At 42.9% G+C, this 12,008-nt stretch overlaps 2 protein-coding genes across 3 annotated transcripts in view; both read right to left on the bottom strand.

Annotated features, from left to right (window-relative positions):
- Window positions 1-1,106, bottom strand: part of znf385c (zinc finger protein 385C) — a 116,082-nt gene extending 114,976 nt beyond the window's left edge. Inside the window, exon 1 of the mRNA XM_054758368.1 lies at window positions 967-1,106. The gene's annotated coding sequence lies outside the window, so the exon portion shown is untranslated. The remainder of the gene's footprint in view (window positions 1-966) is intronic.
- A 2,480-nt stretch (window positions 1,107-3,586) lies between these two features.
- Window positions 3,587-11,981, bottom strand: dhx58 (DEXH (Asp-Glu-X-His) box polypeptide 58). 2 transcript variants are annotated; one of them, XM_054758365.1, is made up of 11 exons: window positions 10,847-11,981; window positions 10,578-10,768; window positions 9,100-9,304; window positions 8,842-9,032; window positions 8,477-8,590; window positions 8,257-8,389; window positions 6,506-6,691; window positions 6,200-6,438; window positions 5,794-6,105; window positions 5,526-5,716; window positions 3,587-4,601 (listed from the first exon to the last, which is right to left on the bottom strand). In XM_054758365.1, the coding sequence occupies exons 2-11, from the start codon at window positions 10,752-10,754 to the stop codon at window positions 4,340-4,342; spliced, it is 2,010 nt and encodes a 669-aa protein (XP_054614340.1). In that variant the 5' UTR covers window positions 10,755-10,768; window positions 10,847-11,981; the 3' UTR covers window positions 3,587-4,339. The 2 variants fall into 2 exon arrangements, with proteins under 2 accessions (XP_054614340.1, XP_054614339.1); XM_054758364.1 differs by having other exon boundaries at window positions 3,624-4,588.
- Window positions 11,982-12,008: the final 27 nt, after the last annotated feature.

Genomic DNA, 12,008 nt, shown 5'->3' with positions numbered 1-12,008 from the left:
AGTATCTGTCCATTATCTTACGTTGTTTTCATCGGAACCAGGAAGTGACGTGCTAGCTAATGACAGACATATCTGACTTTTAGTGAGTTACATAGTTAGTTTCTTCAGTCATTCGTTTATCAGTTTGTTTCTTTGTTGGTTCATTAATTGAAAATGTTACTGTCCATTATTTGTAACATCTTACGTCATTCTCAACGAAACCAGGAAGTACACTGCTAGTTAATGACAAACAACAAATGTGACTCTTCGTGAGTTTGATTGTTAGTGTGTTCATTTGTTCGTTCGTTAATGAAAAATGTCACTGTCTGTTATTCGTTACAGGTTACGTCGTTCTCAACGGAACAAGGAAGTAAGCTGCTCGCTCGCTAACAAACACAAGTACAGGGCTTACATAGTTTGTTAGTTAGATGGTTGTTTTGTTTGTTCATTCATTTATCCGCTTGTTTGTTTGTTCGTTCATTAATCAAAATTCGTATGTTATTAGTAACATCTTATGTTGTTCTCAACAAAACCAGGAAGTAACCTGTTAGCTTGCAAAGTAAAGTGAAGGGCTTAGGTAGTTTGTTAGTCCGTTCGTTAGTTTGTCCGTTCATTCGTTAATGAATGAAAACAGTGTTGTTCATCATTCGTAACGTCTTACGTTGTCTTCGCAAAAAATAAGATGCTAATGACGTCCAACTTAGTGTGTTTGTTTGTCCGTTCGTTTGTTCGTTTTTTAGTTAGTTCATTAAAAAAGGATACTATCCATCATTTGTCACATCTTTCCTGGTCCCGTTAGCTGACAGCAAACAACACAGCACTTCGCTTGTTTGCTTGTTTATTCCTTGGTAGTTTAGTTTATCGACAGTGGTTGTGGACATCACTCGTAGCGTCTTACGCTGTCCTCAAGTACAACACTTAGGACTTAGTGAGTCACTTTGTTGGTTCATAGCGGAATATTCTCTACAGGTGGAATGTTTTACTTACTTTTGGATGTTTTCTCCGTCTAGGCCAGAAGGCGAGGTCACGCCAGGCTGGCTCATTTCCGCCAAGTCTCACCACCGTCCTCTCCCGCCTCACGCCTGCCCTCCGCCCTCCACCGCCTCTCTCATCTTCCCCTTCAATTTCCTGCGAGCCAACGGCGAGGCGCATCAGAGGCCTCTGACTGTAAAAAGAAAAAGTCAAGTCATAAATCACCTTTAATCTCGCTCTTTTGTGCAAGTCCTCGTCTTTCACGCCAACAAGTTTCATTTTCTCACGTTTCCTTTCCGCTACTTTGTGAGACAGACCTTGACAAAGTTGCATCATGTGACCCAAAGCATTGAGATGCACCTTTTGCATTAGGTTGAACTGAACCTCTTAGTGCTTCATTCCTCCTCTCACCAAGACATTTCTCGCAGTTTCCTACAAATGCTAAGGTGGGCTTACCTTGGAGGCTGCCGTGTTATTATACTCCACAGTCTCCACTTTGCTGCAGTGGTGCCCTCAGTCTCTTCTTGGATGAACATGCCGAGAAGATACGTTGACTCCAGCAGGGTTTTTGCAGTTTCCTACATATGCTCGGGTTAGCTTACTTTGGACGCTGTCGTCTTATTGCTCACACCTCTTTGCTGCAGTAGTGCCCTCAGTCTCCTCTTGGATGAACATGCTGAGAAGATATGTTGAATCCGGCAGGGTTTTTGCAATTTCCTACATATGCTCGGGTTAGCTTACTTTGGACGCTGTCGTCTTATTGCTCACAACTCTTTGCTGAAGTAATGCCCTCAGTCTCATCTTGAATCAACATGCTGAGAAGATATGTTGACTCCAGCATGGTTTTGCGCAGTTTCCTCACACATGCTAATGTTAGCTTACCTTGGACGCTGACATCTTATTATACTCCACTGTCTCCGTTTTGCTGCAGTAGTACCCCCAGTCTCCTCTTGAATAAACATGCCAAGAAGATACATTGAAACCAGTATGGTTTTCGCAGCTTCCCCATCCATGCTAAGGTTAGCTTACCTTGGACGCTGCCACTATACTTCACCGTCTTCGCTTTTCTACTGTGGTTCCTTCAGTCTCTTCTTGAATGAACATGTCGAGAAGTAAATACAGGAGGCCCTCAGTCTCCTGCGTTGTTGTTTGTTAGCATGTCTTGTTCTGATACTTTGAATCCAGCATGGGTTTTGCAGTTTCCCACACATGCCGACGTTAGCTTACCCTGAGCGCTGTGGTATTATAGGCCACAATCTCAACTTTGCTGCAGTGGTGCCCTCAGTCTCCTCTTGAATAAACCTACTGAGAAGACACGTCATACCCAGTAGGGTTTTCACAGTTCCCTACACATGCTAAGGTTAGCTCACCATGGATGTTGCTGTGTTATTACACTCCACTGTCTCCGCTTTGCTGCAGTGGTGCCCTCAGTCTCCTCTTGAATTAACATGCTGACAAGAGCCAACAAATCCAGCTGGCTTTCCTACACATGCTCAGGTAAGCTTACCTTGGAGGACACACGACTACAACCTACATAAACAAACACACATGCCAACGTTAGCTTACCCTGTACAGTCCACAGTCTCCACTTTGCTGCAGTGGCAGTCTTGGTATTTTAAACATCGGCCAAAGGTGCTTTGTCAAATGTCCTTTCTTCACTACTTCAGCGGCAACAACTTGCGTGGATGGCGCTGCAAGTCCCAGGGTGTTCCCTGGATGGGTTGCAGGGTATTTTCAGGTGGGGGCGTCCCGTATAATTGGATGTGTCAAAAGAGTCCAGCAGTTAATGTAGTGCTTCCATTAGGCTAAAGGTGCAGCTCGCAACCCCGCAGCTCTCCTCTCCATGCATGATCGATGACTCCATTTCTTATTTGACTGCTCTTCTTATTGCTTCTGACGATGACGATGATGTTGATGAGCCAACCCCGTTGTAGGTTTTATTAACTCCACAAGATGGCAGCAGCTGCATCGGGGGTGGTCAGCGGCGCTGCTGGCTACTTGCGGCTATTACAACATTGGTTCTGTTGCTGCTGCCGTGTTGTGAAATGCAATTATTCATAAATGACGTGTGGCCATAGGGAGCTGTTTTTACTTTCCACTTTCTCATGCAGTCCAAGTCATCGATGTTAAAATGTGACTTAAAAAAACTGCCTTATGATGGCCGCATGCTAAACCTGGAACTGATTTCTATTTCCTTTACTTCCTGTAGGAAAAATAGTTCTGAGGGGCACGCTACAGGCTGATGCTTTGTATGCTACCATGAACATGTACATGATGCACACACACACGCGCACGCACACACAGCTAATTGCAATCAGCAAGCACGGCGTGTGGAAAAAGGAAATAATCAGCGTTGATTAGAGACGCTGTGAGTCACATCACCGTCAATCGTACCAGTTTCCTCCTCCAAACAAGTCAGGCGTAGCTTTTTTTGTTGTCGTGAGGGTGATTGCGGCATGCGTGCGGCCGTGTGTGTGTGTTGACCCTCATGTGGACATGATCTTATCTTCTATTTGCAGATTTGCTGCCACTCCAGTGCTGCTAGATGGTGTTAAATGAGCCGGCCTGAAATACAAAAAAAAACAATTGACCCAGTCAGGCAGTGAAGCAGTTAAATGCATCATAATTATATCGTGCATTTAAAACACTCCACCAAGGATATCAAATGTCATGTAATTAACCTTATCATTATTACTATTATCGCTTGTCCCTATAGTGTTTTCTCCCCGTTAGTATAATGTTACATGGATTAAACACAGTTTTTATTCATTCTATAGCGTGTCTTATATTATTTTAAAATATGCATTTTGTTTGATTTGTATTTTATTATTTTTTATTTCATGTATGAATTTGTTATCGATGTATAATTCAGCCGCCAAAACTACAATCTATGTAGGCATTGCCTGATTAAGAGAGCCCTCTAGTGGTCCACAAAGGCAAGACAATCTACCGACAATAAGATCATGTTAGTGTTTAATTTGCAGAACATACAAACCAATAAAATGATTATTAATAGTATTAATCAGTACAGGCTACAGTTTATTTGTAAACATTTTAAGTTAAAGACGTGTTATATAATAGCACAAAGAAAAGATTTCATGTGTGTTGAATTGTAAGGGGTGGGGGTCCACGCATGATGCTTTGGGGTCATGTTACACTTTGTGTTGTGTCGTGTGCATGACTTGAGATGAAGCCCACAAAAAAAACCTTGGGCATAAACAAAGCTGGCATGCTCATTTCAAGCATGATTCAAGCGTAACGCGCCTCGCCAGCCTGCAGGCACAAGCGACTGCTTGCATGTGTGGAGGGACGGCGCTGCGTCATGGCGGCCGACGCTCCCACGTAGAAGCCTTCACCTCAGTTGCAAAGAAAGTGATCCTGGCAGTAGTCAGTGAAGCTGAACTCCTCCACGGTGAAAGGAACGTCCTTCCACCTCTTCACCATCGTCCTGCCGCCGGGCGTCTCCAGGGCGAAGTTTTCGACGGCCACGTTGGGCAGCAGGGCCACCTTCCTGTACTTTATCTCGCACCCCCACTCCTTGCTGCAGCTGCCATTGTTGCACATGATCACGCAGCCGGGCTCCCAGTCGGCGAAGGTCCTCTCTAGCTGCACCTGTGCGCCGATGTTGTACTTCTCCCTGAGACCAGAGCCTGACATTAACAAGAAAGAAAACAAAAACTGCAACCCATTCAGAGACTCGCCACTGTTTAAAGGACCATAATGTAATGCACATACGCCCCCTAGTGGCTCTGGGAAGTACTGGCATGACACCTTAAGACGCAGAGTAGGTGCTATGTTTTTCTCCGTTAAAAATCATTTTTGTATTTTGAATCCATCAAGAGACAAGTGTGGCTATTTGAGACAAAATCATGGAAATTCACACAAAAATTGCATTTGAACGTTAAAAGTCACCACTTTGATGAATGACGAAGTGCACATCAGTGTCGAAGAAATGAACCGAGGACTGTATGGTAATCCCTCGCCACTTCAGGAGTCAAATTTCACTCGATATCACGGTTTAGGAAATATATAATAATGGGAATAAGGCCAAAAATATGCATATTTAACCAAATTGCACGCATTTTTAGCCGAAATTAAGCATTGTCAAGCATGAAAATGGCTAAATGAAGTCAAATACAAATACAGTGTATAAGGCATTCAGAGAACGCATTCTCAAGATGTTGTAATGATATGCAGTGTTCTACACTGGTCACTAGATGTCAGTAATGCTACACTAACGAGACAAGAGCCACCACAGGAAGTGCTGTACAGAACCCGGAAGTTAAAAAGGAGTGTATGTTATTATTATGTCTTCTATGTCGTATTGTCTCTATTATATTGGGTAATACAAGTGTAAAAGTGACAATAGGGGTGTTATTTCATATCTAGAGGGCTCTAATAATCTTAAAAACAGTATTTAGAAGGTTGTAAACAGGTTTACTACAGAAATATCCCATATATACAAAAGGACTCCCGCTCTGGAACCCAGTAATTGTGATAAAAGAGGGATGACACCCAAATATGGTACCAAGTGGCTGTGAACAGTTTGAATCCTTCCTTGAGCGCTAACTCACTTAAAGTCGGGGTTGACGTTGACGTAATGCATGTTCTCCACAAGCTGAAAGTCGCTGCCACGTGCCACAGGTGTCAAACAGTGCTGACACAGGAGCTGCACGCTGGAGGCAGAGTAGCGACCATTCTTCTTCTTCTTCTCGCTTTCTGCATTACGGCCCTGGCAAACCGCCTCCCTCTGAAGCTCGGCTATCTGGAGGCAAAAGAAGAATGAGGATGATGGACGGCTGAGGAGGTCAGGTGGGGGAGAAGGAGAGGAGTTGGTCCCACCTTTTCACTAAACTGGCTGGGGGTCATCTGGTGGACCGCAGCGACGGCCTTGGCGGTCAGCTCCTGCAGGTACATGTTGACGTGCTCCCGGCGTTCTTCCCGCCCTCCTCGCTGGGCCACGAGGGAGTACTGGCTGTCTTTGGCTCGAGCGCGCCCGCTAGCCTGCTGCTGCGCAATCTCATTGGTTAGCAGACCGTAGCGCACCACCAGGTTGCATTCCGGGATGTCCAGACCCTCCTCGGCCACGCTGGTGGCGATAAGGAGGTTGACGGCGCCCTGGCGGAACTTCTGGATGGTGCTCCTCTGCTCGTGCTGCATAAGAAAATTATGGCTTTACAAAAAAAAAAAAAACGTACGGTAGCTTCAAGATTATCTTCCACAACACTTCATAAAATGCGTCGCCCACCTGCGTCATGGAGGTGGTGCCAATCAAGATGGCGGGCTTGATGCCCGCTTCCTGCAGGCTGGCATTCCTGAGCACCCAGTCCATCAAGCAGCTGGTGCTTCTACGCGTCTTGCTGAAGAGGATCCCCCTGGACTCCACACTTGGACGGAGAATCCTCAGCAGGGTGGCCTCCAGCTGGGCCATCTTGGGGTTTTCGTAGCGCGGGTCCCTCGCCAGCGTCTTCAGCTGCTGTCGGTTCTCTGCGGTGCGTACCACATGGACGGGTGAGGACAATAAACAGCAACAGCAACGACAAGAGCAGCCCACCTTGGAAGAGTTGTACCAGGAAGAGGTCGGTGGAGTCGATGAGGGTGGTCATCCTGAGTTTGTAGAAGTCCTTCAAGAACCTGAGGGCGTCCTTCATGCGCAGCGTGTCGTTGATGAGCAGGGCGTCGTTGTATTTACGCAAGTGGATGGCGCACTGTTGCAGCACGCGGTTGTACTCCTGCACTCCTACAACACAGAATACAGCAATTCTATGAAAGCAGCATGTAGTGGAGACCTCCACGAAGGACATCTACGACGTCAGTGGTCATCCAGATCCACTTTTTCCATACAAAATGTAATCAAATCATCAACACTTTGCAACCTGACATAACATTTCAGTTGTTATTGTGATTATTTGGGTGTTTTTTTATATGAGATTTTCTGTGTTTAATTTGATTTGGTGCTTTGTGCGCAATCTGGATCAAATCTGGATTCAACATGGGCTGACAACTTTCATTAATATGCTCAAAATAAAAAAAATAAAGAATGAATCCACTAAGATAACAGCTTCAAAACAATAATAAAACTTGCGTGGGAAAAAAGAAATGTGATATTTTATCACATCGTGAGTGTGAACGCTCACTCAAACTGAATCAGAATCCCATTTCAATTTTTAAAATGGTAAAAACACAACAGATTTAATTTGTTTTGGGGTATTTTGATTTTTTTATTTGATTTTGCGTGCTGCATTTGATTTTCTACTTGGTGTGCCATCTGGTTCAAATCTGGATTTAATTTGGTTTGACATTAGAGCTTCCTTAAACCTGTAAAAAAAAAAAAAAAATCCAATAAGATAAGAGTTTTAAAACAATGATGATAATAAAAAAATGACTTTTTATGACATTGTGAGTGTGAATGCGCACTCAAACTGAATCAAAATCCAAATTCAGTCTGTTAAAGTGGGAAAAGTATGAAAAACACAACAAGTTAAATGTGAGTTTTGGGGGACTTTTGACATGTGAAATTACATTTTGTGAGCTCAATTTTATTGTCTGCTTTGTGTACAATTTGGACCAAATCTGGATTCAATTTGGTTTGATATTGCAGTGTCCATAACATTAAAAAAAAACAAACAAAACACACATTCCAAAAAGATAAAAGTTAAAAAAATATACTAAAATTTATGTTAAACAAACATAAAAAGTGACATTTTGTGACACACATATCTTGAGTGTGAATGCTCACTCAAGCGGAATTCAGAATCCAAATTCAGTACGTTAAAGTGGGAAAAGTAGGCAAAACACAACAAGTTAAATTTGAGTTTTGGGGGACTTTTGACATGCAAAATTCTATCTTGTCTGCTCAATTTGATTTTCTTTGCTTTGTGTGCAATCTGGATCAAATCTGGATTCAGTTTGGTTTGACATTACAGCTTTCCTGAATCCCAAATGAAAAGCTCTACATGTGGCTTATTTAAAATATTAAAACTAAGAAATACAAGTATAAATAAATACATTTAAAAATGCAAATAAAGCATAAATAATAATATAAAAATAACAATATAAAAATGATCTAAAAATATAAACTGAAATAGCAAAATGAACATATGAATCTAAGAAAATAATGTAAAGAGACAAATAAGTCATTAGTGTTCCACTATTATCAGTGACTAATAGTGATCAAATATAAGCAGGGAATGTGTGCATGATAATTACCTACTATCAATTATCAGGAGAAAAAAAATGGAGGACATCTTTGGAAGAGGAAGTTGTGCTGATTGCTAAAACCCTGAAAGAAAGCCACCAACCAACCTCTCTTCTCCAGTGTGACCATGTCCGCTTCGTACTCTTGCGTGCCGCATTCCCTCAGCGTGAAGTCCTCTGGGGGTTTCATGAAGTCATGGATCTGCTGCATGATGCACTTCAGCTGATCTCCAAAGGGATCCTACGTCGCAGGATAGACACGCGGTACATAGATGGCACCCTCACGTACCGCGCAGACATCATATGTTTCTGACAAATATAATATTACCTGGGGTCTTCTTTCCACTATGTCAAAGATCTTGACGGGTCGCGGTACTCTCATGTTGAGTTCCTGAGTGGACTTGTTGGTTGTAACGATGACAGAATCCAAGCTGGCGCACAGCTGGCAGGGAAAAACAAACTTTTTTTGTTTTATCTTTGACTTTTACTTTAAATAAAATATTCTTTTACTTTTTATAATAATACTATGGCATTGTAATTGTATCATTACTGTAATTATTGTACTTTTTTCAAGATGTGCTTTAGATTTGATTTAGTACTCGTTTTTTGATCATCTGACGTAATAAATGCAATATGGAAGTAATAATACTGTTTATGAAAAACTGACAAGTAGCTATTTGAGTATCTAGTGACCTGGAGAACATGCAGCACAGCTCTGTCCAGACACTTAGCTCTGCCCGTGCCCGGGGACGCCGTGAGTCCAAGAATCTGAGGCAGTGTTGCTCCATTGAGCATCTTCTGGTGCAGGTATTCTCTCATGATCTTGTTGTAGACCATGTTCTTGTGTGTGTGGTGACACTCGTCCACAACGAGCAGGGAGATCTCTGCAGAGCGGCCTGAGGATGAGTCACTGGGGCCACACGGAGGTCACACGGAGGTGTTCTGACCCACCTGAGAGCTCCACGTGCTTGGCCTCCTCCGTGCTGACCAGAGCGTTGTGAAAGATCTGCGCTGTGCAGATCACCACGTCAGAGTCTCGCAGCAGCTTGCCGAAGAAGTCCTTCTCGTCACTGTAACCGCTCACCGCCACCACCTTGTAGGGCGGCGCCAGGCCGGGAACAAACTCTGTGCTGAAGTGTTGGTCCACCAGGTGAAGCTGCACCACGACACCATTCATTTGTACAAACCGCACTACAGCCTACTGTCATCCAAATACAAAACACTACTTCACACCAACAACCCTGATGACTGGAAGTAACTGTCAAGATGCACAGCACTTCTGTCCTACTGAGGGTCTCAGCAAAGTACTCCTGCCATATACAACATCTTTGACTGGTGTTTTTGAAGTTGATCCTGAAAAACAGCACAACACTCCTGTCAGATAAAGGATCTTTGATTAGCTGATTTTAGCTACAGTACAGGTCCCCAAAAACAGCACAACCCTCCAGATAATCTTTGACGCGTGTTTTTGCAGTAGGTCTTTAAAAACACCAGACTGCTCCTGTCATATGGAGAGGATCTTTGACTTGCTTTCTTACAGTAGATCCTAAAAACCAGCACAGTACTCCTGTCATATAGAGGATCTTTGAATAGCATTTTTCTAGTAGGTCCTAAAAACACCAAAACACTGATGTCATATAGACAATCTTTGACTAGCATTTTTATAGAATGTCTTAAAAACGCTCCTGTCACATTGAAAATCTTTTGACTCCCATTTTAAGAATATCTCCTTAAAAACAGCAAAGTACTCCCGTCATATAGAGGATCTTTGACTAGCATTTTTTTTTTATCACAGCTCTTAAAAACCAGCAAAACACTCCTGTTGTATAGAGAATCTTTGACTCGCGATTTTTGCAGTTGCTATGGAAAATCAGCGTGCTCCGTCTTATAGAAAATCTTTGACTAGTGTTTTTGCAGCTCGTCCTTCGGCACTCCTGCTACATAAAGGATCTTTGACTAACATTTTAGCAATAGCTCCTTAAAAACAGCAAAGCGCTCCTGTCATTTAGAGGATCTTTGACTAGTGTTTTTGCAGTCTTTAAAAACAACAGAGTGCTCCTGTCTATAGAGGATCTTTGACTCGCATTGCTGCAGTAGGAATTTAAAAACAGCACTGCACTCCTGTCACATAGAGGACCTTTGACTTAGCAGCAGCAGAGTGCTCCTCATTATATAGAGGATCTTTGGCTAGCGTTTTTGCAGGTTTGCAGAAAGTCCTCCTGCCACATTGATGAGCTTTGACAACTGAGTTGAAAAGCCGTGTTATGGATTATTTAGTTATATGGATTATTATAAATGTATAAGGTCAAAGGTCACGATGAACACCTGTATAGAATGTCTACCACCAAATGATTGACAGATGAACTTCATGGTTGCCAAAGGTCAGCAGATATCACCTTTTTAAACATTCAGTGTTTTTTTTTCTTTACCATGTTTACCAGGACCACCACTTTGCCCTGCTGCCTCCTCTGTAGGTGCTTCTTGGCCACGTAGACGGCGGCACGCGTCTTCCCGCTCCCCGTGGGCAGCCAGATGATGATGTTTTCTCCTCGCAGAGCTCTCTGGACCACCTCCTCCTGGTACTCAAACAGTCCAAAGTCTGACATCCTGCAATGGGACACTGCCGAGAGGACAGAATCAATCAAGTTCACTGATCTGAAGAGGTTAAAGCTGGGTGGTCATGGTGAAGATGACTTACCAGCTAGACCAAAGCGAGCATGTGAATCAATCGTGTCCCTTTGTGCACAGCTGTCAGCTGGAAAACGAAACTTAACGCCTGTTGGCTGAGTCACAATGAGAGGGCCCAGGGAGGGAGGCTCTGGAGCAACAACAGCATGACTGAGCAGCGACAGGCTTTCACCCTTGTAACTACTAAATAACAAATGTATTAGAGTGCACAAGTGTCCATATGCACTTGGAAAAAATGCCAGACAGAAATAAAGGATGTCTAAAAACTGTGAGCCTTTCCACAAACTTTACAACACCTGAAATGTTCAAGACACAAAATAAAGTGAGACTAAAGTCACATTGAACTCATTTCAAGGTGAGTGACACCCTTTGCAGCCCTTTTAAATTAACCCTGCTGAGGCCTCCAAGTGCAGTAAACGTGAGAAGCTGCAACAGACTCAGCTGGGGTTGGCTTCTTGTGCTCCTCCTCCTAGAATGAAAGCGAAACTTCTAGTGCACACTGACGTTGAAAAGAATGTTCAGTTCCGCAAAGTTACACAATGCACCAAAAACAAAAGTGCTACCAGGAGGAAAGCAGTTTTAAGTAAAAACTATACGAAGATCTGAAATTGTAAAATACTGTAAACACACGGTGTCCCAAAATTTGTTTATGTTCACCTTTCAGCAGCTGCTAACTCAATTGTTTGTTTTTCCTTTGCAGATTAAAAACCCATTGTAATGAATGAAGGTAGCCAGACTAAACTTGGAAGAAAGGAAATTAATTCTAAAATGCTACCGTATGATATTGACGCTACCGTATGAAAACGCAGTTGAAACAGCAGTGTCTGGATGACAGCTGGAGAAAAGGCGATGACAAAACAAAAAAATATTTGTAAATTCTATTGCATTTTCAAAATTGAATGAATTCTAATAAACACTTGTTTACATTTAGCTAAAGTGTGTATACACTTTTGGGGACACCCTTTAGATTTGAAGTTTTGCAGTCTTTTTTACATTTCCAAGATGCTGAGGGACAGTGAACGTCACGGCCACTTCAATTTCCGAGGGCACGCGAACACAACTTCCAAGATGGCTGCCTAACATCGTAACAAGCGTAAATACTTCTTTCAATTGAAGTTATATGCAAAATTATGAAATTATATAGCTCAATGTAGAAGGTGGCCATGATGCCT

This window comes from Dunckerocampus dactyliophorus, chromosome 18 (assembly GCF_027744805.1).
Source record: "Dunckerocampus dactyliophorus isolate RoL2022-P2 chromosome 18, RoL_Ddac_1.1, whole genome shotgun sequence".
NCBI lineage: Eukaryota > Metazoa > Chordata > Actinopteri > Syngnathiformes > Syngnathidae > Dunckerocampus > Dunckerocampus dactyliophorus.
The sequence above is the reverse complement of the archived record's forward strand: the minus strand, read 5'-3'. Positions and strand labels throughout refer to the sequence as shown.